The sequence below is a fragment of the Staurois parvus genome, unplaced genomic scaffold (assembly GCF_062004578.1).
Source record: "Staurois parvus isolate SC_StPar_1 unplaced genomic scaffold, SC_StPar_1.0 ptg000426l, whole genome shotgun sequence".
NCBI lineage: Eukaryota > Metazoa > Chordata > Amphibia > Anura > Ranidae > Staurois > Staurois parvus.
In genome coordinates, this window is record NW_028318222.1 from 1,606,223 (window position 1) to 1,632,677 (window position 26,455).

General features: G+C 40.3%; 1 protein-coding gene across 1 annotated transcript in view; it reads right to left on the reverse strand.

Annotated features, from left to right (window-relative positions):
• KCNH5 (potassium voltage-gated channel subfamily H member 5) overlaps nt 1–26,455 on the reverse strand; it is a 401,260-nt gene that overhangs the window by 330,750 nt on the left and 44,055 nt on the right. Inside the window, exon 2 of the mRNA XM_089687483.1 lies at nt 3,634–3,757. Within this exon, the coding sequence (XP_089543609.1) occupies nt 3,634–3,757 (124 nt within the window). The remainder of the gene's footprint in view (nt 1–3,633; nt 3,758–26,455) is intronic.

Below are 26,455 nucleotides of genomic sequence, written 5' to 3' on the forward strand. Positions count from 1 at the left end.
TAGTTTGCTGCAATACATCAAAGTATTAAATAGTTCTATATTGATTGCTCTGCTCACATATAAGTAAGTTATCCTTGCTGAGAAACAAACACACAGCAAGAAAAAAAAAAACTGGGTGAAACATTGTGCATGCCACTAAAATAATTGTGTTTGATGAGAACCTCCATGGAAAACGTAAAAAGTAATTTGAAGTTTCGAGATCAAATTTGGGGAAAAGATGTGCCTGCAATTTGTTTCTGTCCCTCTACAAGTAAAATCAGCCAGATAAAGGCTCCTTCGCTTCACTGACAGCACTAGGCAGACAAACCTTGAACAGGAACTTTTCCCCTCTTTAACCTTCTTGTCAAAGAGACTTAAGAGCTGTTAGCCAAGTGGAACACGTGCCAATTTGGCACTAATATGCAGAGACCTACAGTATATTGATTTGTAGCGTACTTAGCATTGCATCAAACCTGCTCACAGTGACGGTGTTATCCTACGTGTACAAATTTCAAATAGAGGGATACCTTAAAGCTAAGCTCTAGGCATATATAAAAAGGCACAAATTATTACTGCTGGGCAATTAACACATTGCTGATTTTTGATTTTTTTATGGTGCAAGTAGTACAAGTAACTGACTTGGTATCAGCCTCTTTCAGTACCTGCTCTTGCAGAACTCCTAGGTATGGGGGAGGCAGAAATATTACCAGGTGTGCCACACCTTCCACCTTTTTCTGACATGACAAAAAGGGACACCTTCAAGCACAATATATTTAGGCAAAGAACATACCTGTGCCTCACCGCCCACTTAAAGCATTACCAAACTAACAGTAAAATCAGTCTGTATATGCAGTAAAGCATGCTTGTTATACTCACTGTGGAACCTAAGGGGTTAATCCTCTGCATTGTGTAATAAAAAGGCGGTTTGATCCTGTCTTCTCCGATCCTCCCCTTTTTTTGCTGTCCCCAACCCATCTGCCATAGTTAGAACATGTGCATACTTGCCACTGCTGCTCTGTTTGGTGTATATTGCTAGAGAGTTTTTGTTTTTTGGGAGGGTGCATGTAATCAGCACAGGGCCAATCAGTGCTATCCAGACAGAGGGTCAGAGGTTATGCAACCTCATAGGGCAGTCAGAGATGAATGAAAGCTCCTCCTACAAGATTAACCAGTGTTTGGCTGGTCACTGATAGAAATCATAGAGGTCAGGGGTTCTGCATCCTCCTAGAACAGAAAGAAAACTCCTCCTACAGGCTTTAACCAGATATAGTGAATGCAGGGTCCATGGTTTAGGAACACTTTAAAGTGTTCCTAAACCCAGGACCCTGCATTCACTATATCTGATCTCCCACAGTGCACAAAACATGTAAATGCAATTATTTTAGTAAATGTAAACTGCTAAATACCTTTTCCCATCAGCAGTTAGAGCAGTCTTGTGACTTCTAGTGTTCAGCAGAGCACTGGTTAAAGCTTGTAGGAGGAGTTTTCTTTCTGCTGTAGGAGGATGTAGAACCCCTGACCTCTGTCTGGACAGAGCTGATTGGCCATGTGCTGATCACATGCACTCTCCCAAAAAAATAAAAATCTTTCTAGCAATACACACCAAACTGAGTATGTGCAGAATGTCTTATCAGGAGATAAGAGGGTGGCGCTGGAAGAAGGGGAGGATCAGAAAAGACAGGGTCAAACTGCATTTTTACACAATGCAGAGAATTGACCCCTTAGGTTCTACAGCATGCTTTACTGCATATACAGACTGATTTTACGGTTGTGGGTTTGACACTTTAAGCAAACCATTTATATGCCAAAAATTATTGGCTAACCCAAGACTTTTTTTTCTAAAACTACTTATCTTATTCTTTATACTGTAGTTTTTTTAAAAAAAGCAAACAAGATAATTAAATGATAGCATAATGGTTTTAGGGAAGAATAACACCTTTGGTTAAATGTTACATTTTCACAGATATCTGTACATCAGACCAAAAACAGGACAGCGAAGGAGGAAAGAGGGATAGAAGGATTTTATTCCAAAAGAGGGACAGTCCCTGCAATGAGCGTCATTTAGGAGGTACGGGTGTGCTGCAGTGAAAGGTGCATGGTGATAGGAGAGCAGAGTAAGAAGCTCATATTTACCACTCACAGGGCTAAGGTGGGACAGAGACCTACAAGTGAAATAAAAAAAATGCAGCACAGTCTGCTCCCCCGACAGGCAAAACTATGCTGTGGAATAGGGAAAAGACCTTGGAACCAGTCTTGGCTGGTTTGGAAAGACATGTCTCATGAAAGTAGGTTCCAGTCTTTGCCTTGGCATTGGAAAACTGAGATGACTGACAAGAACTTTTCCTATTCTTTGCAGCAGATGTCATACTGGTAGATGTGCAAGCCTTCTTCTGGGATCTCCTTTATGTACTTATTAAAGACGGGACCAAATACTGTAAGATGTTCAGCTTCAAAGCCATTTCTTGCATTGGAGCTCAACTGATCAGCATTTAAGCCAAAGAATCCTGTGCATGTGGACAGGGAGAAGACTAATCCTTGATGAAGTGTATCTGCCAAGTCAATAGCCTATGGCCCTAAGTAACATGATTTAACTGACTGTGGACAGAAACATACATAAAGATGGAGCCAGGGGTTTCATGTCATGCTTTTAGTCCACACAACAACTGTCTAGCAGACTGCCATAGAAACAGCCTCGAGTTGCATTGGCAGCCCACCAAGGAAAAGAAGCTTTAACGAGGACCTCAAACCTCTTGTTTAGCATGCATTTTAACACAGGATTATCCCTTCATAGGCTGTGAAGGTCCTATTAAGGCAAGAAATGGAACTTGAAATTTTACCTAATCAGGATTCTATTGAGTGAAGTGTTTTGTAGTTAAAATATTCTCTGGGTGAGGCCAGTCTCCATAGAAGAAAGGCTCTACCAGTTAGTGGATTGGGACAGTCTTTGCAGGCTTAGGTAGCCTAAAGGAATGCATACTGAACACCTTGGGATAAACAGACTCAGGCTGTTGCAGCACAAAACAGGAGCATACAGCATCAATAAGTGTAGCTATGGTAGCTTTCAGCCTCGCTGAAATCTCAGTAACAGGAGTGTCATCTTTATCCAGTTCCTAAAACGGAGAGAAAGGGAAGTTGGTGTGGCCAAACAGGCTGACCCTCATTCATTCTCTCTCTGTGTGAAAAGGCTGACTGTTGACAGAACACTAAATCACCACACCTATATGAGCTTGTTGTGACATCACATTCCAAAACCATGTGCATCAATATCATTTTACTCCCCCAGCTTCCACTTTTCTTGGAAGGCTTTTCACAAGAGAGTTGAGTGTGTCTGTGGGAACGCATTCAGCCAAAAGCCCATTTGTAAGATCAGGATCTGATGTTGGATGAGAAGTTCTGGCTCACAATTGTCAATCCAATTCATCCCAAAGGCATTCAATAGGATTGAGATTAGGGCTTTGTGCAAGCAACTTGGGTTTCTCCACTCCAATTTCATGAAACCATGTCTTTATGGTGCTGGCTTTGCCCACAGGGACACAGTCGTGTTGAAACAGAAATCCCATGTCTTGCAACTACTACAGATCCCTTGAAAACATAGTCATAAACAATGGCCATAGTATGCGTTCTACAGTAAGTGTACTTTAGATGGACACAAACCTGCATGTACTACTCTTCTGCATGATGTCAGCTCTGTGGTATCCAGAAAGTTTACAGAAACCGTCATTACTATACACTACAGGCCAGTCCACAATCTGTGCATTCCCCAGCAAGAAACTTGATTCTGGAGAGAGAGGGAAACAAATAAAATTGGTTTAAATACACTGTATTGATCAGAAACATAGTCAGCACTTACAAACTGGCATAAACAATCCTGAATCAATAGTTATTAATGGAGCCAAAAGGGGATAGGGCTTCATGGGCTGACTTATGGCAATGCACCTGCACTGCAAAGCAGCATCTCCAAAAGAGTTAGGTGAGGTTATGTTAATGATGGAGTGTGTTGGCCTTGACCTAACACTTTAGCATGTGTATATTAATGCACCACAAAAAAGTGTGAACGCGACCAGAAAAGATACCCTATTAAAAAAAATATCCATCACAGTTTGATGGCCATTGCTAACCCTTACTCTGTCATTGTCTCCAATACAATATGATGTTTACCCCAAAATACTGAGATCTTCACTCTTTACATGTACAATTTTTACCATAGGGAATTTCAAACTATCTGATCTTTTCTATGATTTATACACCTGCTTCATAAGTCTGTAGATAGGATTTATGTTATACCGGCTCTGATCTTTCACTACTATCACAGGGGATGGTGGGACTGTTACTCTGCTACCATAATGAAATAGAAGCTTCCCATATATTTCTCTATGCATGTTGTGCTGTCTGTTATTCTGAGGTAGTTAAGGCGGTGGACACAGACACAAAATGATATCAACTGGTAAATGGGAATTATAGTCTGTCTTTCTCAACCTTTTCAACATAGAAGAATCCTTGAAATAACTTTCCAGTCTCAGGGGACCAAAAAATGACTGTATCTACAATTCATGATACATTAGTGTGATGGTCAGTGGGAAGACTGCTCCTTACACTTGTGGGAGGAATTACTCCCTTATACATAGCAAAAAAGATCATTGGTGTCAGTGGGAATTTATCTAAGAGGTAGAAATTGCTCATTGCTCAAGGAACCCTAGCAATCTCTGGAGGGATCCTAGTGCTCCATGGAACCCTGGTTGAGAAACTAATGCATGTTTTTCACTCAATATGTGAAAGATACAAACTTAATCTAAACAATCTTAACAAGCATAGATTTTTTTAACTATTTATATACTTTCTATTATGAACAGAAATCTAGCCATACATACCAAGTTTTAATACCCTTTTAGCAGTCCTACACAAAAACTTTGTCTTACTCTCTTATTTCATTAGACGTCCATCTTACAAGGTCTATTTGACTGAAAATAAAACTCAACTCTTTGAAGCCTCTATTGATGAAACACCCACAATGCTCCTAGTAGCTAATGATCACATGAAGAGGTTTGGAAGCAATTTTTTTTTTTTTTTATTAAAACAACAGGTCCTGTTTTCTCAATGTTGATATGTTCATTCATGAGTGAATAATGATGAGATGTCCACTTTAAACTCGATGTAAGCCTTAGCTGGAAAGCACCGTACATCATGAACAATTGTCATTTTTTTTTAACGCTTTATTTTTCAAAACGTTGGGTAAAATACAACAGGAGAAGTACGCATTGCTAAGCAATGTAGCTTACAATAAATCCAAGCAGATCTTTGACAAAGTGAGAACATAAAGAAGAGAAATGCTATAATTATATATTATTTCCTCATACAATTACAGGATTACACATGGTTAATGTACTGAAAAACATAGTCAATAATCATACCAATCCTGGAGGTTAAGAAGGTACATAAAGCAAAACCCGATCACAGTCATTTGCTTTTTAATAAAATTCAGATTCATCCACTTAATGAAATTCCCAAATAACACATGGGCTGTGTGACAAAACAATTAACGGTTCAAATTAACAATAACCAAAAATAAAACCATATCACGTAAATAATATAACGACCGTTGGTTACAAGAAGGGGTCTTTGGTTTCTGCTAGTCAAATAGGCTTTAGTAAATTCCCATCCTTGTCCTCAGCCACAATCCACTGGTTTGAGAACAACCTCAGAATTGACTATTTCTTATTTCCCAAGAAAAAAGGGCCCTGTTAAAAAAAAAAAAAAAAAATGGACACCAGGGCCACCGATAAGGGGGAAGCATTGGTCCTCCTGTACTGAGCCCCTGCCACAAGGGGATTCGAATGAGGGCAGAAGAGAGAGTGATCAGTGAGGTGGGGGGAGGGGGCAATTTCAGGAACCTGTTCTCAGTGTGTCTCTCCCTGCAACAGCTGAAAGCCGGCTTCGCCTCCTCTCTCTTCTGCCAGATTTCAGCTGCTGAAGGGAGAAACACAGTGGACCGCTTCCTGAAAATTGTCTCCCGCCACACTGATCACCCTCCCTGTACACCATCCTGTTTCCCTTGCTGCTCAGACCCCTGTGTGCCTCTCTTGCTGCCCAGACCCCTTGTGTGCCCCCCCCCCTTCCCACAGCACTGCCAGTTTCCCTCCTCTGCAAACGGCTGCTGCAGGCATACAGTGCGGGATCTTCAGGGTTGACAGCAGGGTAAGGGGTTAGTGAATGTGTCATATTTACCGGCCCCTTCTTTTCTTGAATGTTACTAATCAATCACCCACTGTGTTCATTCATAACTGAAGCATAGTAAACTGTGTTTACTATGCTTCATCTTGTAAATGAACAGGGCCTCTATACAGAGTGCTTCTCATTTGTTCACTGTCCAGTCAAGCTGAGACTGCAGAGAAAGGGATGGAGGAATCTATTTCCTCAGACACTTTTTTTGTCTCAAAAGCGAGACATCAGGGGTAAGTTTAGCCCCCTAATATTTCACTAAAACCTCCCCCTCCAACAGCATTGGGAAAAAATAAATTGAAAAAAGTGTAAAAAATAAATTTCAAAAATTGTAAAAAAAAAAAATCTACACATTTTTAAAAACTAAGGGCTCATTCTCTGGGCCATACAGTGTGAATGAGCATTTTGTTTGTGCAGCTGGAGCTGCCTTTTACTCTAGGAGGATGTAGGGGCTATGTGATCACAGCTGTAAGTTCCAATCTGGCCCAGAGTGCACACTGCAGGTGTGTATGTAGAGCCACTGTGTCCCCATAGCATAACATAGCCTGCCTACACACAGCTCCAGACACCAAAAAAACAAACCACTGACTCACACTAAACAGGCCACAGTGCCCATGTGATTGAGCCCCAAAGCCGTATTCACACACACAGAGCTTTATTCATATACTCAATACAATTTTCTCTCTTAGATTTAGCAGGTATTTTGTAAGTTATTTTCTGTTTATGTCCGTTAATGATTTTAGTGTATTGAGAGTGCAAATATTGCCTTTTTTGCTTTTTTTCATGGGGGGGGGGGGGGTTGGAGTGCTGTCAGGTGGTCTGCACAGGACCCCATCATTTCTTGACAACAGCCCTGAATGACACCATACCACCAAAATGGCCCAAAGCTGCTGTGACAATCACACGTAAATCCAAATTTGTTGTCAAACATTAAACGAGGGAGTGTGGGACAACTTTCTTCCCTTATTGACCTTCCAGAAAGAACTCCCAGCAGACCCTGCAACACTATTTGCCACCTGACTTTTGACTTCCAATAAGGTAAGGCCTGCAGTTTCTACTCAAACTCTCTCCTAGGAACGATTCCCCATCTGAATCATGTTGCACCTTTATTAATTTTTTTTTTGGGGGGAGGGGGGGGGGCTTTTTATCCTTTGTTGCATATCAGTGCTGTTCATCTCCTGCAGCCACTTGTTACATGCACTCTAGCAATGGTTTCATGTCATTTCTCAGGCTGAGTGTCCCAAACACAGTGATCTAGGGCATTTCATTTGTATTGAAAAGGCCACTTGTAATCTACATTTGAAGCCCGCTTTGACTGAGTGACAACTTAGGAGCAAAATTGGGAGACAAGAAAGGAGCATTGTAACCAGGGATGGACTGACCATTCGGGCATTGCCCAAGTGCCCAGGGTCAGTGTGGGGCCCCATGAAATGCCCTGGTACCTTTTATAGGCTTTTTTAGGTATGCTTTGAGTGTGGGCAAGGACACAGGGGCCCCATGAGTTGTCAGTCTGCCCCTGATTGTAACCTTGCAACAGAAAATATCTGAACATGGACCCTCAAGCCAGGTAATATTTAAATCACACTAAAGCAACACTACAGCAAAAATAAGCATGATAAAAATGAATAGCCCATTAAACCTTCGAATCTGCCTCAAGTTCTGGTTCAACATGTTAAATCTTATATGAGATTTTAGCGATTAGATTTACTACTGTCTACTTTAACTGCTTACATTCAGGGACTTCAGCAAGTACTTATTATAAATGGAGATATTTTTCGTTGGACCAGAGTTCATCTGGTTGCATTGCTAAACACGTAAATATTACCTTCAGCAATACTTCAAAGCTCCACAGTACAAGTTACTGGAAAAGAAACTTTAAAGAATATTTTACTGATGTTATTCACCTAAAGAATCACAGATCCTCTGCCCAATATTGATATCATTCAAGGTTTGGATGTGTTTGAGGACTTTGCAGACAATATTTGTTCTGAATAACCACATGATTAAAACCGAGCTTAAAAGAAGTCACAAAAACTAATCAAAGCAAAACTTCAAACAGAACAAAAGAAATGTATTAAGGGATTAATTATTATGCTTATTCTAACAGCAAAATTGAAAGAATAGTAAAATGCGATAGCTATTCAAGCAGGATGGTAATCTGATTCTGCGCAAGTACAAAAAAAAAGTAAAAAGATTAAAATGAAATAAACTGAAATTAAAAATAATATCAACACTTTGAAAATAAAAAATAGACAGCTTAGGTGTAGGATCGCATAACATTAAAATGCCTTCACTTTAAATTGTGTTTGCTAATAACATTTTTTACCTAAACAAGTTTCAAATTAATACAACAAAAGGTAATTTTTAGGTGTTTTCCAAAGAGGCGATTTGTTTAGCTCTGAAGGGATAGAAGGTGACTATATTGGGGTTGATTTACAAAAACTGGAGAGTACAAAATCTGGAGCAGCTCTGCAATAGAAACCAATCAGCTTCCAGGTTTTATTGTCAAAGCTTAATTGAACAATCTGAAGTTAGAAGCCGATTGGCTACCATACACAGCTGCACCAGATTCTGAGTGCACCAGTTTTAGTAAATCTCCCCCATTGCTTTACTGGGAATGAATATCATTTCACAGTGATCATATGACAACGCAGTATTGCACAAGTTCCATTTTGTCAAAACATTTCTTGTAAAAAAATCTTAAGTCCTGAAAGACTTCTATATAATTATAATTGTTTAGGGACATTTTTTTTTATTGAACTGTGCATTGTCCACTCAGGGCAAAGCAATGTGTTTGCTTTAACTTAGCCTTCCCCAACACGTTTTTTCCCATTCATGTCCCTGCTGCTCTGTTTAGTCTCAGAATTGGGAAGAACCTTCATGGGTAATGTACATGACTTGCATGTTGCTGGAGTCAAAGTTTACACAAGACTACAAACTCCCTATGTTAAGGCACTGAGTGGCTAAGAGTAACACACTCCTCCATAGAAGTTAAACACACCAACACACAGAGGCATCCCTAGGGTAGGTGTCACCCGGTGCGGTAACACTTGGTTACACCCCCTCCGACGATCCCCGCAGAATGGATCGGATCTGCGGATTGAGCATAGTGGATCAGACTCCAATCCATTATGCTCAATCCGCAGATACGATGCATCCTGCGGGGATCATCGGCTTTCATTACAACTTACCTTTTCTTGGAGTGAATCTGGTGTCACCCTGTGGGGTCAGTGTCACCCGGTGCGGACCACACCCCCCGCACCTGCCTCGGGACGCCACTGCCAACACATATATACATTTATATAAAAACTTTCAATACATGGGAGGTCTGGTAGATCACAAGCTTAATAATGGCATGCAATGCCAAGCTGCAGTTTCTAAAGTGAGCAAAATCTTGTCTTGTATTAAAAGAGGTATAGACTCCAGAGAGAGAGAGATATTTTACCCGGTACAAATCATTAGTAAGACCTCATCTGGAATATGTAGTTCAATTTTGGGCACCAATTCACAAAAAGAACATTGGGGAACTGGAGAAAGTACAGAGAAGAGCAACCAAACTGATAAGAGGTATGGAGGAGCTCAGCTATGAGGAAAGATTAGAGGAACTGAATTTATTCTCTCTTGAGAAGAGGAGATTAAGGGGGAATATGATCAACATGTATAAATACATCAGTGGTTCATATAGTGAACTCGGTGTAGAGATATTCACCCTGAGGTCATCACAGAGGACAAGGGGGGCACTCTTTACGTCTGGAGGAAAAGAAATGTAATCTCCAAACACAGAAAGGTTTCTTCACAGTAAGAGCTGTGAAAATGTGGAATAGACTCCCTCAAGAGTTCGTTCTGGCCAGCTCAGTGGACTGCTTTAAAAAAGGCCTGGATTTTTTCTTAGATACACAGAATATAACTGGATACTAACATTTATAGGTAAAGTTGATCCAGGGAATATCCGATTGCCTCTTGGGGGATCCGGAAGGAATTTTTTCCCCTGAAAGAGCATATTGGATCATGCTTTGCTGGGGTTTTTTTGCCTTCCTCTGGATCAACTATGGGTATAGGATTATAACTTTTTTTTTAATGGTTGAACTGGATGGACTTTTGTTTTTTTTCAGCCAGACTATGTAATTATGTAACAATGGCATAGGATTACCAGGGCACTATGAGTTATACAACAGCTGCCAGCTTTTGGCTAACATTGTTCAATAGGAACCTTGAATGCAGCCATTCAATAAGGATTATGGAGTAGGAGTAGCTGCTTGAACTCATTCACTTGTGTAAATTTCAGCTTGAGTTATCGAACTCTGTAAACGTTGGGATTTTCACAAGTGTTAAAACATTTGAAAAGATGTTTTGCCACACTTCCCCTGCTAAAACTAAATATGCAGTATTTCATAAATACCTACCTAAAAATGGAAATAAAGAAAATTAAATGGATTTTATTCATTACTTTATATTCACTCTTGACCATAAAGCAGGAAAATCAGGCTTTTCAGCCAAAACAATCAATTATCTATAATTTTTTTGTGAAAAAGTGAAATTTGTGTCCTATGGTTTATTCACTACTGGTATTATGCACTGCCTTACATAATACATTGGTACAGATCTTACAAACAAGTGTTCAGTGTCTTACATCATTTTTATGTGGAATTTATTTCCTTTTCCATCAATGTTTTTACCTTATGCTAAACAATGCACTGATGTTACGTTGGCTGACTTGTGAGGAAGGTGGGGATAGGGGGATGAAGCTCCTAAAGTGGCTCTGACAAATGTCAGCGTGGCTGCAAGCAAATTATAAGCGCTTGATTTGAATGCTCTTTCTCAAGTTTAAAGAACATGTCAAGCTATTTAAATGAAGTTCATTCTATGAGGAACTCTTCAGAGTGCCTTGATCATTCTGGAGAACAGTCCTCAAGTGTCTTCAGCACAGAGTAAATACAGAACATTTGAAGGAACACAGAGATTATTAGTGCAGTTTGCCAGGTTGTCTAATCACATAAAGATATGTTAAGTCTATTTCATTCTGAAATTTGTATACTGATATCAGACAAGATAACGTGACAGATGAATTTTCCACAATGCCCATATTATAATATAGTCTCATCAGAAAGACAAAACAATGTTAGATTAATGTGCATCTTTCTTTTAAAAAGAAAAGCTCCATTTTTACGAGGGTAGTTAACTGACCCTACAGCTTGTCCCATATACTCAGCTTTCCTTGGTGCCCCCTCCATTTAGCTACCAGGGGCAGCAGCTGGCTTGATTGTGGAGGTGGTTGAGGAGAGCTTTGCAGGAAGTTGAAATCTCCAGCTAGATGAAAAATGATGATCACTTTATTAGGTTATATAAGCTATAACTCCTTCTAGTTGTAGCTTGACTATAGAAAAAGTTGGGTCAGTCACATACTCTTTCATACTCAGAAAGTACCAGCTGAACAGAATGGCAGGGAAACAAAGCAAAGGTGAAAATGCATTGGGGAAAAGAAAATTAAAGCGGGGAATCAAACTTCGGATTACTCCCCTCTCCTCTAGCGATGTGACATGCGCAAGCTCCCTCGCCAGCATAGACCTCTTCACCCAGGCTTTCAGGTTCAGCATCTTTGGCCATCTTGAATGACCAGCTCAAGGTGACACTCATGGGACTGAGGTGTGAGATGGGGAAACAGCTTTCATTGTTTGAACACTGATTGAAGTAAATTAAAAACGTTCTGACTGACATTCTGCAGTTTAGCCACAAGATGTCACTGTTTTTTTCTAACACAGCCTCAGACTGCATAGAGATTTCTATACTTATGAAGGGGTGGGGTTTTACAGTTGGAGAGTGAACAGAAAAAGGAGAGAAGAGCAGCCATGCTTGAGAGAGAGAAGGGGGTGCTGTGTGATCTGAGAATCTGATGCCATCCAGATGTGAGGACAGCCCTCCGTAATCAGAAATTCAGTTGAGTGAAGCTGATGGTGTTCAAGACGCTAACCCTGTTCAAAGAAAGGAAGATTGCCTCCAGGAAGCTGATGGGAAGCTGAGGAACTAAGCAATATGTATATACTGTGATATTGCATGCTTAGTGGAGAGACATTTGTTCTGTTCAGTCACCAGTGGATGCAAAGCAGACCCGGGGCGGTAAGATCGTACATGCACCTCATTTCAGTGTTGGCGCCTATAGGACTGAGACAGGCCTATAGTTCGTTAGTTAGGGTCTCTGTTTGTGTCAGGCCACAAGTGTTGTTACTGATCATTGGAAGGACTCCACAACTTAAAGTGACATTTCACATTGGAGAGCTGATAAAATCCTACAAACTGAAGCCAGACTGGCGTTTTGCTCAGAAGGAATACTCAGGCACGTGCTACAGGACCAGTTATGGGAGGGGGAATACTGTAGATTTGTGTAAGATTGTAAGCTGTTGTGCTGCACCGCAGGCTAGCCCATACCATACACCCATACACTGATTCTTGTTCTTTTAGGGTAATAACAGGTAAGGTGAGGCAGCTTAGTTGTGCCCGCCAGTAGGTAAATTACTTCACTTTCTACCTTCATCCATCAGAAGGCGCCGTGCTGTGCAGCACAAGGGTGTATGTAAATTTATTGTATATTCCAGCATTTGTGGTTTTGTTTATTTGCCACATCTAAGTAAAATTCTGTTGTGACAAAAGCTGGTGTTGGGGTTGCTTTCGTTCGTGACTTCACTGTATCCTGGGGAGCCCACCCCGGTACACGGCTTACAGAGGCATGCTAAAGAAGTTTGCAAACAGAGGCTTTTACTGCAGAAAAGACGTAATGGGTGTTCTTTACTAATACTGGAGAGGGCAAAATCTGATGCAACGGTGCATGGAAACCAATCAGCTTCCAGGTTTGATTGCCAAAGCTTAACTGAACAAGCTGACGCTGGAAACGGATTATCTACCATGCACAGCTGCACCAGGATTCTGAGTGCACCAGTTTTAGTAAACCTCCCCCCAAAAAGTCTCTTCTCCAATAATAAAAAAAAAAAACCCTTTCCCTCTAGCCACTTTATTTCGACTTGGGCAAAAAGTAAATTGAGTGATCAAGCCCCGTAGGTGGGCAAAACATGTCAGAGCACCATAGCCAGGAGGAGTCCAGGCTGAAGCCATATCTTTACCTCTCTATGTAGTGGTTGGGTGACGTTTCCACCTTTTGTTTTCCGATCTGTTTCACCTGGCTGAGTTTGTTTGAACATTGGCACCCAATATGTGCTTTGGACCAAAGGGGGAGGTTTTGCAGTGCTTTGGGCAGAGCTCTAGGTTTTTGTATATAGGTCCCTTACATGCATTTCATTGTTTTTCTGGGGTTCACCTTAAAACAAGGTGTTCTTTATGCAACAGACAGGAAAACAATGAAATGGTGGCACGTGTAAAGTTTGGGTGGTCTGTAAATACCCCATTGAGGATATCACATTCTCCAAATGTTCTGCATCAAGCTTTTCTTGCCATAGAACATTTTCACATTCTTCCTTACACAGCACCTCTAGTTCACCTTAGGCTGTCTTTCATGCACCACTTGCTCTACATCTACCAATGGATTTTCAATAATTGGCATTTATACATATAAACTGCCACTTAGACCCATATTTGGGGAGAATGTTTAAAGTAATCCTGTCAGAATCTAGACTGAACTCCTATACTTTGCAAGAAGATTACTTTTTTATTTCATGACACAAAATTAAAAATCCAATGGCTTTGGGGGCTCAAACCACCTGTTCATCTGAGCTTGTGTGCTAGCAGTAAGATCAAATGTATGCTGGACAACAGTTGTAAAACCAAAATGAATTTTGCACAATAATCGGGGTCACTAAATTGTCAGGTGACCCCAATTATTTGGAATTTCTGTTTGTTTTTTGCATCTGTTGCCCAGCATAAATTTGAATTTGCAGTAAACACAGAAGCCCTGATTAATGGAGAGCTTTGAGCTCCCGAAATGCATTGACTTTTACATTTTTTGCCATGACAAAAATGTGTTTTGGATTTACTGGTGTTCTTGTCCCTTTTTATGTTCTACAGACTACTCCAAGGACCCTTTGAGATAACCTGGTTGACAGAATGCTGCCTCTAACACAGGAGTGTCAAACTGGTGGGCATCATCAGTATTTTGCTTGCCCTCAAAAGGACCAATAGTATCTGTAAGACTAGATGTCCAGAGCACCTCACCCTCCCTTACATCATAGTGCACCCCCCTTACCTGCTGCTGCAAGGAAGAAGCTGGGGGCGGAGCTGGGAAGCAAAAAGTGCAGGGTCTGAAGAAGGACCAGAGGAGGGCTTCTGGAGTCTGCTAAATGCTGAGACCAGGGGTGGCAGACATAAGCCTCTCAGTGGGTGCACAGAGAAGCGAAGTATCTGGAGGAGGAGTTCTGTCCTCCTCTCTTCTGCAGACTGCTGAAACAAGGGGATTGCCACAGCTGCAGGAGAGGTACAAGGGCCACATGAAATAGCCTGGAGGGCTGGATTTGGTCATCTGGCTTTGTGCTTGACACATGTGCTCTAGCAGTTTGATGCTGACTATTGCCTCCATCTACTCTGTGGTCCAGCGCTCCACCAACAAATACATTGTTCATTAGGAGGGGGAGATAGCAGAGCCTTACTGTTCACTTCAATAGTAAAGCAACCCGCAGCCTTACTAAAAAGTCTGCCCATGTCATCATGCAACAGAATCAGACACTGCATTGTGTAATCAGTAACCCTCTCTGCTTCGATCTGTCACATCCTCTGAATAATCAGGAAACGTAAACTATGTTGAGTGGAGCTCTGACTCCTTATAATTTACATCTTCATTATTTCAAGTTTTGAATATATAATAGAAAATTAATCTGCAACTACAAATGCCAACTTTCATATACCGATCTGGCAAACAAGCTGTAATCAGGCCTATACATTGAAAAACAGTTATCTTGTTAAATATACAATGAAAGGAAGATAATTGGAGCCCACAATAAACTTTTGTTCTATTGTTTAGCATGACTAAAGTACTCAGGGCCTTACTCAGACAATATTAACTGTCTCCCTCCATGCATCTCTCCGCTCTTTACGCAAACTACTAACTAAATTGTCTCTTTACAGAATTAATAAGGCAAATGGTGATTTCTATTCAGCTGAGAAATTAACTATAATAGCATTGCGACTTCATTTTTAACTATCTGATTAAAAAATAAAGAAGTGGGATACTTTTCCTGTGTATTTCTTGGTGTAATATACACACATATCAGACATAACTTTATGAACACCCACTTAATATTGAGTAAGTCCCCATTTTGCTGTATGGATGTCACTAGACCTCTGAAGACATGCTACAGTATCTGGCACCAAGCCATCAGCAGCAGATCCTTTATGTTCTATAAGTTGCAATGGTTTTTCCAGCACAGCCCACAGATTGGATTGAGATCTGGAGAATTTGAAGGCCAGGTCAACACCTCAAACTCATTGTGTTCCTCAAACCATTCTTGAACCATTTTTGCAGTTTGCATTATCCTGCTGAAAGAGGCCACTGCCATCAGGAAATTAATGCCTTTAACATGAAAAGGTGTAATTGGTCAGCAACAATGTTTAGGTAGGTGGTATGTGCCAAGTACCATCCACATGAATGGTAGGACCAAAGGTTTCCCAGCGGCAGTGTTAATTTTGACGTCAAATTTCGATTTAGTTGTAGTCATGGTCTTTTGATTAAAATGGCATTTTAGTTTTAGTCATATTTTAGTCATCTGACTTGATTTAGTCGTATTTTAGTCATTTGAATTGATTTAGTCGTATTTTAGTCATCTGAATTGATTTAGTTGTATTTTAGTCGACTAAAATCTCCAGTACATTTTCAGTCGACTAAAATCTAATGGGTTTAGTTAAATTGTAATGCATTATTGAAGCATTTCTCTAGAATTTCCAAACTCATTATATACTCCTGGAGTAAAAATCTAATAACATGTTATTATTTAGGACCAGGGGTTGACTGACAACTCATGGGGCCCCCGGGTAATAGGGGATCATGGGGCCCGTGTCCTTGCCCAAACTCAAAAAAGCCTATGAAAACAAAAAAGGTACCAGGGGCATCTCATGGGGCCCCCTACTGACCCCGGGCCCTCGGGCAGTGCCCAAGTTTCCAAATGGTCAGTCTGCCCCTGTTTATGACATTAAGCTCTGAACATGCACTACAGACAGAGATTTAGCTATTGTGATATATAACCAGTGTTATTTTTTACGTCAAATTTCTATTTAGTTTTAGCTATAGTCTTTTGACTAAAACGCCATGTTAGTTTTATATATCTATAAATGTTGCGCTCCCTACTACCACAATAATATATATATATATATATATATATATATATATATATATATATATTTTATATAATTTCAACTGTGATAAAACCAAAACATTAATTTAAGGGTTATTGTACCAAATAAAGTGACAGTGAAAAAACTGTGAATGTGATTTAAAACAAAATAATATTAAGAATAATAGTCCCAGCAATCAATTCATAGTCCAATAGTGGTGATATAGTGATCACAAATCATCAAATAGTGACTTTCTGTGAATTCTTCAACCAATTAGGGTGTGCGCTCATCTCCTTCTACGCCTATAAAATAGGCTATATACACTTGTGGTTCACATATCCTGGAACCTGCCAAAATGGTTGCAGTATGGTGCTTCCTATAAATGACAGTGCTTCCCCTTGTGTGCTGGATATCCCTGCAAGGATTGCTCCCTCCTTCAGCTGCTAAAGATCACTTGCTTACTCCTCCTTAATCATTTTTCAGTATCAAAAAGAAATTGAAGACATAGTGCTTTATCCTTAAAACAACTTGCCTTTATTCTCAAAATCTCATACAATGCACTCACATTTAAAATATCATAGAACCGCTTTGTATCATTTAAGCCTGTGTTAGCCGCTAAGGCATGTACTTGCCGTCTGCTCTCTCTGGTGCTGAGTGACGTCGTAGCCCCACCCCTATGTGTTACGCTATAGGTCACATGGCTTCATCAGGGGGTTATGATTGGACAGTCACTGCACTATTGCTGGTTTATATACACTATCTTCGCCATTTTCCCAGAAATTCCATGGAAACAGCCATCTTTTTGGGGTCAAGCCCAGCTATTAACTACACATGGTTTGACACATTTGTTACAAGTTTACAAATGGACAAGTGCAACGTAGAAGGAGGTGAGCACACACCCTAATTGGTTGAAGGATTCACAGAAAGTCACTATTTGATGATATGTGATCACTATATCACCACTATTGGACTATGAATTGATTGATGGGACTATTATTCTTAATATTATTTTGTTTTAAATCACATTCACATTGGTACAATAACCCTTAAATTAATGTTTTGGTTTTATCACAGTTGAAATTATATTATATATATATATATATATATATATATATATATATATATATGTATTATTGTGGTAGTAGGGAGCGCAACATTTATAGATATATAATTTGTTTGCACAGTTTGAGTTATGTGTTAAATGTTGGTGATCCATAAAGGTATATTGTTTGTTTTGGCTCGCAAGGTATACACACACACAAAAAAAGCCATGTTAGTTTTAGTCATATGAATTGTTTTAGTTTGAATCATACTTTGTTGACTAAAATAGTGTTCATTTCGTCAATGAAAATATTCTAGTTGATGAAATTCACACTGCCCAGCAGAACATTGCCTCCACCAGCATGCCTTCTTCCCATACTGCCCCCCAAAAAAATCTGAAGAATATATTTTTAAAAAAATATTTTTTTTTAAATTATATTCTTCAGATTTTATTTTTAACATATAAAACAAAGTCATTTCAACATATATCTGTAAACGCATTCCAAAAATGCAGATTTGTATTTTTAGAAGACATACAGTATATTTGAGATGTATTTTTAAAAATATTTTTCATATATTTTGTAATAAAAACACACTTCAACAAGCAGTGTGTGTATATATTTATATATATATATATATATATATATATATATATATATATATATAGAATATGACCAAAATTGTAGCATTTCAAATATATGGCAATATATTTGGGAAGAATATTTTTAACATATATTTCAAATATATTTTTCTTCCATGTGGGGCATCCTCTTGCTATTTCTTCCCCAGGTATGTAAGGCACATGCACCTGGTCATCCACATGATGTAAAAGAAAATGTGATTCATCAGACCAGGCCACCTTCTTTCATTGCTACATTGTCAGTTCTCATGCTCACATGCCCATTGTAAACACTGGCACACTGACCAATCTGCAGCTATGCAGTCCCATACACAACAAACTGTGATGCCCATTTTTTTCTTCTTTTAACATACCAACTTCAGGAACAACATGCTTATTTGTTGCTTAATATATCCCACCACATCCAGATGCCATTGTAACAAGATAATCAATGGTATGCACTTAATCTGTCAGTCAGGTATGGCTGATCTTTGTACTGTATATTTTATTGTTGATGAAAAATGGGAACTTACTAAATGAGCCATACTTGTACATGTTGTTAGGGCCCTTACAAGGTTAAGGGGGCCCCATAGCAACACTATTAATGGGTCCTTGTGCCTCTCTAATCCCCATCTCATTGACAATTCCTCTAGAGATATGTATAAATTGCTTTCAAAGGAGTTAAACCGAGGGTCTCTGTCCAAATATTTTTGCAAAATGCTACTGCCATCTGCAAAGCTAAGCCGTTCTGCCCCCTCGTGCTTCTTGGCCATAAATCAGTCAAATGGTCTGCTACTGATATAGTTCTATGGCATTATTTACCTTGGCTACCATTCTGTGATTAATTTGCCCACTACATGACCTATATCTAGGGTTCCTACCTGTTCAGGATTCAACCAGACAGTCCAGGTTTTGAGTCATTTTAAATCATGTGGGGCAGCACAGTGGCTAAATGGTTAGCACTTTCACCTGGCAGTACTAGGGTTGTTGGATCGAACCTCAGCCACGGCACCACCTGCTTGGCGTTTGCATGTTCTCCCTGTGTCTGTGTTGGTTTCCTCCGGGTGCCCCGGTTTCCTCCCACACTCCAATGACATGCTGGTAGGTTAATTGGATCCTGTCTAAATTGGCCCTAGTATGTGTATGTATGAATGTAAGTTAGGGACCTTAGATTGTACATCCCTTGAGGGTTAGGGAATTATGTGAATGTACAATATATATGTAAAGTGCTGCGTAAATTGATGGCGCCATATAAGTACATGAAATAAAATACAATAAATAATGTGCCTGGTTTTCAGGCACAAACAGTCTAATCCTTATGCAGCAGTTCCGACAATTAAATTCCCGACCTCCATTTTTATACCAATATGCAAGAGCATGTAATTGCCAGGAACCGCAGTGCAAGGATTACTTTGTCGGGACTAATTGATGATTTTTGGGCAGAGGCGGAGAAAACCTTGTGCTGCGGTTACATTCCCCTGCAGATTGGTATAGAAATGGAAGTCAGGAATCTAATTTAATTGTTGAAATCATTGTAATTACTGCACAAGTATTGGACTGCTGGTGCTTGATAAACATGGAACAGTGCAGAGAATTACAAGAAGAAAGCGCTTGAGCCCAGGGGTAAATAGTCCTGTTCCTTCCCTTGGCCCCTAGTCGAGCAGACGTTTTTTCACAAGGCAGTTTGGCCATCCTTTCCTTGGGCCATCCAAAAAGGTGTCCAAACTCTTTTACAGTCCTATAGTGTATACTACGGAAAAAAAAATTTGCCGTGTGCCACTAAAGTGTTCGGGTTTGGCTAGAAGAAGGTGGCAACCCTACCTATATCAGAAGGCAGAAATAATGGCCAGAGATGGGGGTGTGGGGTGAGATACTGACTTCAGAGCAAAAAGGTAAAATCTGCATATCAATATCTACCTGGTTTTGTTTGCACAAAATGAAGAAAAGTGGAGTGTGTTCGAAAATACGGACATGTGTTCAATGAATGAATAGATTCACTTTAAGCAGCTCTTTAAAATAAAATTAAAAAAAAAAATAAAAAAATAAATAAATCCAGATTAAAAATACTTCCAGTTGGAGAGAGTCCCAACACATGTAACAGCTCTAGGAGAAAAAGATTACATACAGGCTGTCTTTCTCATTTGTTTCAGATGTACCCTTTCTGCTGAACAGTTGTATTGCAGGCCATAGACGGGTCGAAAATCGGCCGTTTAAAAAAAAAAAAAGAAAAAGACGAAAAAATTGGTCATTCAAATAGGCTAACGTTACCACCAATGGTTAAAAAACAAAACAAAACAAAACACAAAACAAAAAAAAAAAAAAACAATTTGCCAATTTTCGTCCCGTCTATGGCCAGAATTTTTACTTCTGTCCCTTGCAGGGAGCTCTGCTTTTATATCTTACATGAAAAAGTCTTGCGGTTGCAACAATGTATCCATTTTGGATACAGATATTTTTATTCGGCTAGAAATAGATACAATGTTGCAACTGCAAGACTTTTCATATAAAATAGCAGACTGGAATTCTTATTTTTCTTTTCTTCTTCTTGCAGGTCACGGCTCATGCACAGATTTTTTAATCGGTAAAACGATCGGTCGATTTGCCCGCCATTGCTGGGAAAATCGGCCGATCGTCAAAATAGGCTGCGAATTTTCCAACTCTACCGATAAAAAAAAAATGTGCCAAAACCCCGAAAAACGGCCGACCAATTAACCCACAGACAGGTTGAAAATCGGCCTATTTTCGACCCGTCTATGGCCTGCATAAGTCTCATGCTGGCAGGCAAACAGAGGCGTTCTGTAGACAAGGATATAATTTGGGGGATTTAAGATTTAAGCCACTGGGGAGACTACCTAATGATGGCCAAACAGCAGCATTTCTGCCTGGCTTTACAAATAGATTTAACGAGCAACAGATTTTCATACTCAGTTTTAGAAATAACAGTTTATCGGTATAGATTTTTTGTGCACCTCACAGCAATGTAAACCCAATCACTAATAGCTCATACAAACATGCTCATGCGATTTCAACATTTGTTTTCTACCTTTTTAAAATTGGTGGCCTTTATTCAAAGAATAATTGGTGAAGCTAAAAACCCTATTTATGGTACTTGTTCACAACAGCTTTCACTTCAATTGGATATCAAGAATGAACAAGATGCAAAGACAATACAGGGACATTTTATAAATATATGGTATGTATACCTTGTAATCTACACATTACAGATGACTTTTTATATACCTCAAAATAGAACTTCTGATTTTGGATTCAGGAATATCCAAAATATATATAAAAAAAAAAATAAGTTAGAAGGAAAGATCCATCTTCTCCATGACTCCTGTTACCTGCAAGGACTAGTCACTGAGGAACTCTTTAAGTGTTACATACTGCTGACTGGTCCTAGGTACAATAGCAACATTTCGGAGCCTTGCAGTCACATGTCTGATGAAGGGTCTTAAAAGTCTCTGGAAATGTCGCTACTGTAACTATGATGTGATCACTGAATAAGGTCTTGATTCCATTCTTGAGATCCCTGCTATGCTGGTGACATATTTCTAATTCATGCATTCTTTTGGGATATTTTCCCTCACTTCCCGTCCATCTGACAGGTGTCACACCCAATAGCAAGTAAGCAGAAATCTCCCAGGAATGTACACAGTGATGAAAACATTTTTTCTAGTAGACTGAAGAAGGCTAGAAGATCTGTCAGTTTTGTAATGCTGTATACATCTCCACTGGGGAGATTTCCCTTCACTTTATTGATGATGCGTGTTAGGCAGAACAGGAATTGAGGGGAATCTTCCCAGCGGGAACATACACAGCATTAGACTCTCTGACAATTTTTATTGCAGTCTTTGCCTCAACTGGGAAGACACATCCCTATATTTTTCCAGGCAAACAAAAAGTGAGGGGAAAATCAAAAAAGAGTTGTCACCAAAACAAGTGGTGAGCGCACGTTTTCGCATAGGGACACCTGTTCAAGTGACTACTGCAGAGTCAAATTGCCCTAACTTTGGGGAGATTTTCTCTCACCTACTGTTGTGTCTCCAGCACAAAAAATAAAGGGAAATTTCCTCAATAGATGGTAAAAAATAACCTGATAGGTTTTTTTACCTTCCTTATTCTATCCAATAGTTAAAGGAGACATATAGCCAAAGTTCGTGGATCACAGGAGTGCGCTGATGCAATGCTTTGCATGCTCCTTTGGACAAAAATAATAAATGCACACTTTTTTACCTGCACAAAAATGTGCATTTATTATTTTTGTCCAAAAGGTGAACTTATCCTTTAATGCTCCATGCACATTTGCATTTTTTTTTAACCACTACCATACCAGGAACTTTAACCCCCTTCCTGCCCAGGTCAATTTTCAGGTTTCAGCGCTGTCACACTTTGAATGACTGCGCGGTCATACAACATTGTACCCAAAATAAAATTTTATAAATTTTCTTCACACAACTAGAGCTTTCTTTTGGTGGTAATTAATCACAACTGGGGTTTTTATTTTTTGCTAAATTAACAAAAAAAGACCGAAAATTTTGAAAAAAAACACGTTTTTCTTTGTTTCGGTTATAAAAGTTTACAAATAAATAATTGTTCTTCATAAATTTAGGCTGAGATGTCTTCTGCTACATGTCTTTGGTGAAAATAACCCAAATTAGTATTTATTATTTAGTCTGTAGGAAAGTTATAGAGTTCACAAACTATGGTATAGATCTGAAAATTGATCAATCCTGAAGTACTGACAGCCGATCTAATTTCTTGAGGTCCAAGAATGTCAGAACAGTACAGATATCCCCCAAATGACCCCTTTTTGCAAAGTAGACAGTCCGACATATTTCATAAGAGGCATGGCACTCTACAAAAACTTTTTTTTTCTGGTCCTAGATGCTGAAGCTCAAAAAATGCTAATAGCCCAAGTAGTGCGCATGGCTACACTATTTAGCGGAGAAAAATTTGCCGATTATTGCTTCCAGGAGCTTAAAAAAATTGCCAATGTGCATGGAGCCTAAGAAATAAACATTTGGCTATATATACACTTTAAGGCTTCATGTATGCAAGCCTACCCTGACCGCCGGCCATGGGAAAACAAAGTTTTGCAGCGGGTTGAGTTTTCCCGCGGTCAAAATGTTCCTATCCTGAACACGATTCTTTCGCGTTCAGGAGGTTTAACCTCACCTAAATGCAGTAGAAGAGTTGAGTTTAGGAGCTTTGGCAAAAAAAATACAAAAAAGCTCCTAAACTTGAGTTTATGAGTTGCTCACGTACATAAAGCCTAAGAGCTCATGTACACGGGACATTTGGAAAACTCTTCTGACCGCTAGAAACTGACTGCTAGAAAACGCAAGTTTAGCTGCGTTTGCATACCGCGTTTATATGTGTTTGTGTTTAGAAGAGTTTTTAAAAGATAACCTCAGGAGACCTTCCCAAATGCCCAGAATGCACTGAAAAATAGTAAATAATTAACTATTTCAGACATTTTGAGAGAAATAGAGAGAGCAGAAGCAGAGAGAGCAGTATGTGTTGAGATGACCTGTCTTTTCTGGTTGTATTCACTATGGATCCCATCATGAGAATAATGCAGCACGTTCTACAATTTTTTCCTTCACGAGAAACCTGCAACTGACTGCGCTGGTGTACTAGGTCCATTTGAATACATGGAAAATGCTTTGCATGCATTTTTGATGAAGAAAAAAGGCTCTGGACAGCATCTGGATATGGACCTGTCAAAAAACGCGTCTAAAACGCAAACGCTTGTAAACGCGGTTAACTGCGTTTACCCGAGTTTGGAGTTTGAAACGCCGGTAAAATCTACTCCTGAACGCAATTTTGGTGCGTTCAAAAAAACAACTGTAAACGACTATGTGTACATGGACACATAGGAAAACATAAAAAGGAGAGTTCAGAGGCTGCTGAAAAAAACGCTCAACAGCTCCTGAACGGCAGTTTAGCAGCTGCAGAGTACAGGAGCCCTAAAACAGATCTTCATACCCTTCCCTGCACTACTCCTCCAACAAAAGAAAAACGTTTTTGCCAACTCAAACATGCTGACAGAAAAGGGTTAGTACTTCCAAGGAGACAATGTACATGTAAATTGCTATATACCAAAGACATGCATAGTACAGCTAAACATACATTACTTGGATGATAATAGCTATAGCAACAATCGTGTTCTGCGAACAAAAATGCCATCAAAACCTTTTTTTCCCCCTAAAGAGCTTTAATAGGATGCTGGTCTGAATGTTCTGCAGTCTTGGCCTGCACTGTTAACTTCTACAAAATTCATGAGCAGTCAATTATTTGTTTTTAGCTTGAGGTGTTAGTGGAGCAATGAAGGCTTAAAAGGGCAGCTACTCATATAACAGCTCTGAGTGCTCCTCAGAGGGGCTCAACTTGCACAAATCGCTCGTGTTTGTTTGCAAGGAAATATCAGCTGCTCCCGTCTTCTCTATTAGCACAAGGAAGGAGTACAATCGTTTAAAAGGGGAGTTCTAGTTTAGTTCACACATATAATAAATCTTTGCTTTTGGGTTTCCTCCCACACTCCAAAGACACGCTGGTAGGTGAATTGGATCCTGTCTAAATTGGCCCTAATATGTGTATGTATGAATGTGAGTTAGGGACCTTAGATTGTACACCCCTTGAGGGTTAGGGACTGATGTGAATGTTCAATACATATGTGTAAAGCGTAAATTGACAGCACTATATAAGTACCTGAAATAAATAAATACCACTATTAAACCCAAAAGTAAACATTTATATTACAAACTTACCAATTCTTAGATAGGACAGCTGCATTCGTTTTCTTGTTTGGGCTTTCTTTCCTTTAATTCCATCAGGTGATCTGGCCAGTAAGTCTGTTATTTTAATCACTTGCCTGCCGCCCAATAGCAGATGTATTGCTACAGGGCAACTTCACTGGGCAAAAATCACATAAATGTACATGATTTTGCATTACAGGTAAGGGGGCGTGCGCGCACGCCACCCTACCCGTGCTGCTATTGGCTCCTGAGGATTTCAATCACAGGGTCCCAGCTGGCGACTTTCGGCCAGGAATTGATGATTGTCGGCGATCTCTCCTGTAAGCATGACCATGCTGCTCTCGATCTCTCTGCTGTGCAGAGAGATAGAAAGCAGCAGGTCTGCTTAACCAAAATATTATTATACAGTATTTATATAGCGGCAAAGGGTATGCTCAGCGCTGTACAGTAGCAAGGGGGACAGAACATGAAACAAGACAGTAACAATACAGCACACGAGAGGTTTGAGGGCCCTGCTCTTTCGAGTTTACAATCTAGGAGGGAGAGGAAAGTGGTACAGGAGGAAATGGCTGTGGGGGATGGAGTGGTGGGAGGAGTGGAGGAGGTTAGTTGTTAGGTGAGGTCAGGTGTTAGGTGAGGTTGGGGTAGGCTTCCCTGAAGAGGTGGGTTTTCAGAGTGCGCCTGAAGGTGAGGAGGGTAGGTGACAGTCTGATGGATTGGGGTAGGGAGTTCCAGAGGATGGGGGAAGTGTTGGAGAAGTCCTGCAATCGGGCGTGGGAGGAAGAGACCAGGGAGCTAGAGAGTAGGAGGTCCTGTGAGGAGCAGAGGACACGGGTAGGGTAGTATTTGGGTATCAGGTCAGTTATGTAGTTTGGGGCGGTGTTGTGGATGGCTTTGTAGGTCAGAGTTAGCAGTTTGAATTTGATGCGTTGGGCAATCGGGAGCCAGTGAAGGGATTGGCAGAGGGGGGAGGCAGATGTGCAGCGGTTGCTGAGGTGGATGAGTCTAGCCGCTGAGTTCAGGATAGACTGGAATGGGGATAGCATTCGTTTGGGTAGGCCGGTGAGAAGGGAATTGCAATAGTCTAGGCGTGAGATGATGAGGAAGTGTACGAGTTGTTTGGTGGTGTCTGGGGTGAGGAACGTGCGTATCTTGGAGATGTTGCGGAGGTGGAGCCTGCAAGATCTAGATAGCAGTCGGATGTGGGGTAGGAAGGAGAGGTGGGAGTCCAGGGTGACACCCAGGACTTTGACGTGTGGGATGGGAGAGATGGTGCCGTTGCTAGTAGTGATGGAGAGGATGGGGGGGGGGCACAAGACCAGGAGCTCGGTTTTGGATAGGTTAAGTTTGAGGAAATGAAGCGACATCCAGTCTGATATGTCGTTTAGGAGGTGGGAGATGCGGGCGGACAGTGAGGGGGTGAGGTGGGGGGTGGAGAGGTAAATTTGGGTGTCGTAGGCATAGAGGTGGTAATTGAAGCCATGGGAGTGAATAAGTTTGCCAAGGGAGGAGGTATAGATGGAGAAGAGGAGGGGTCCAAGGACAGAGCCTTGGGGGACCCCGACAGAGAGGG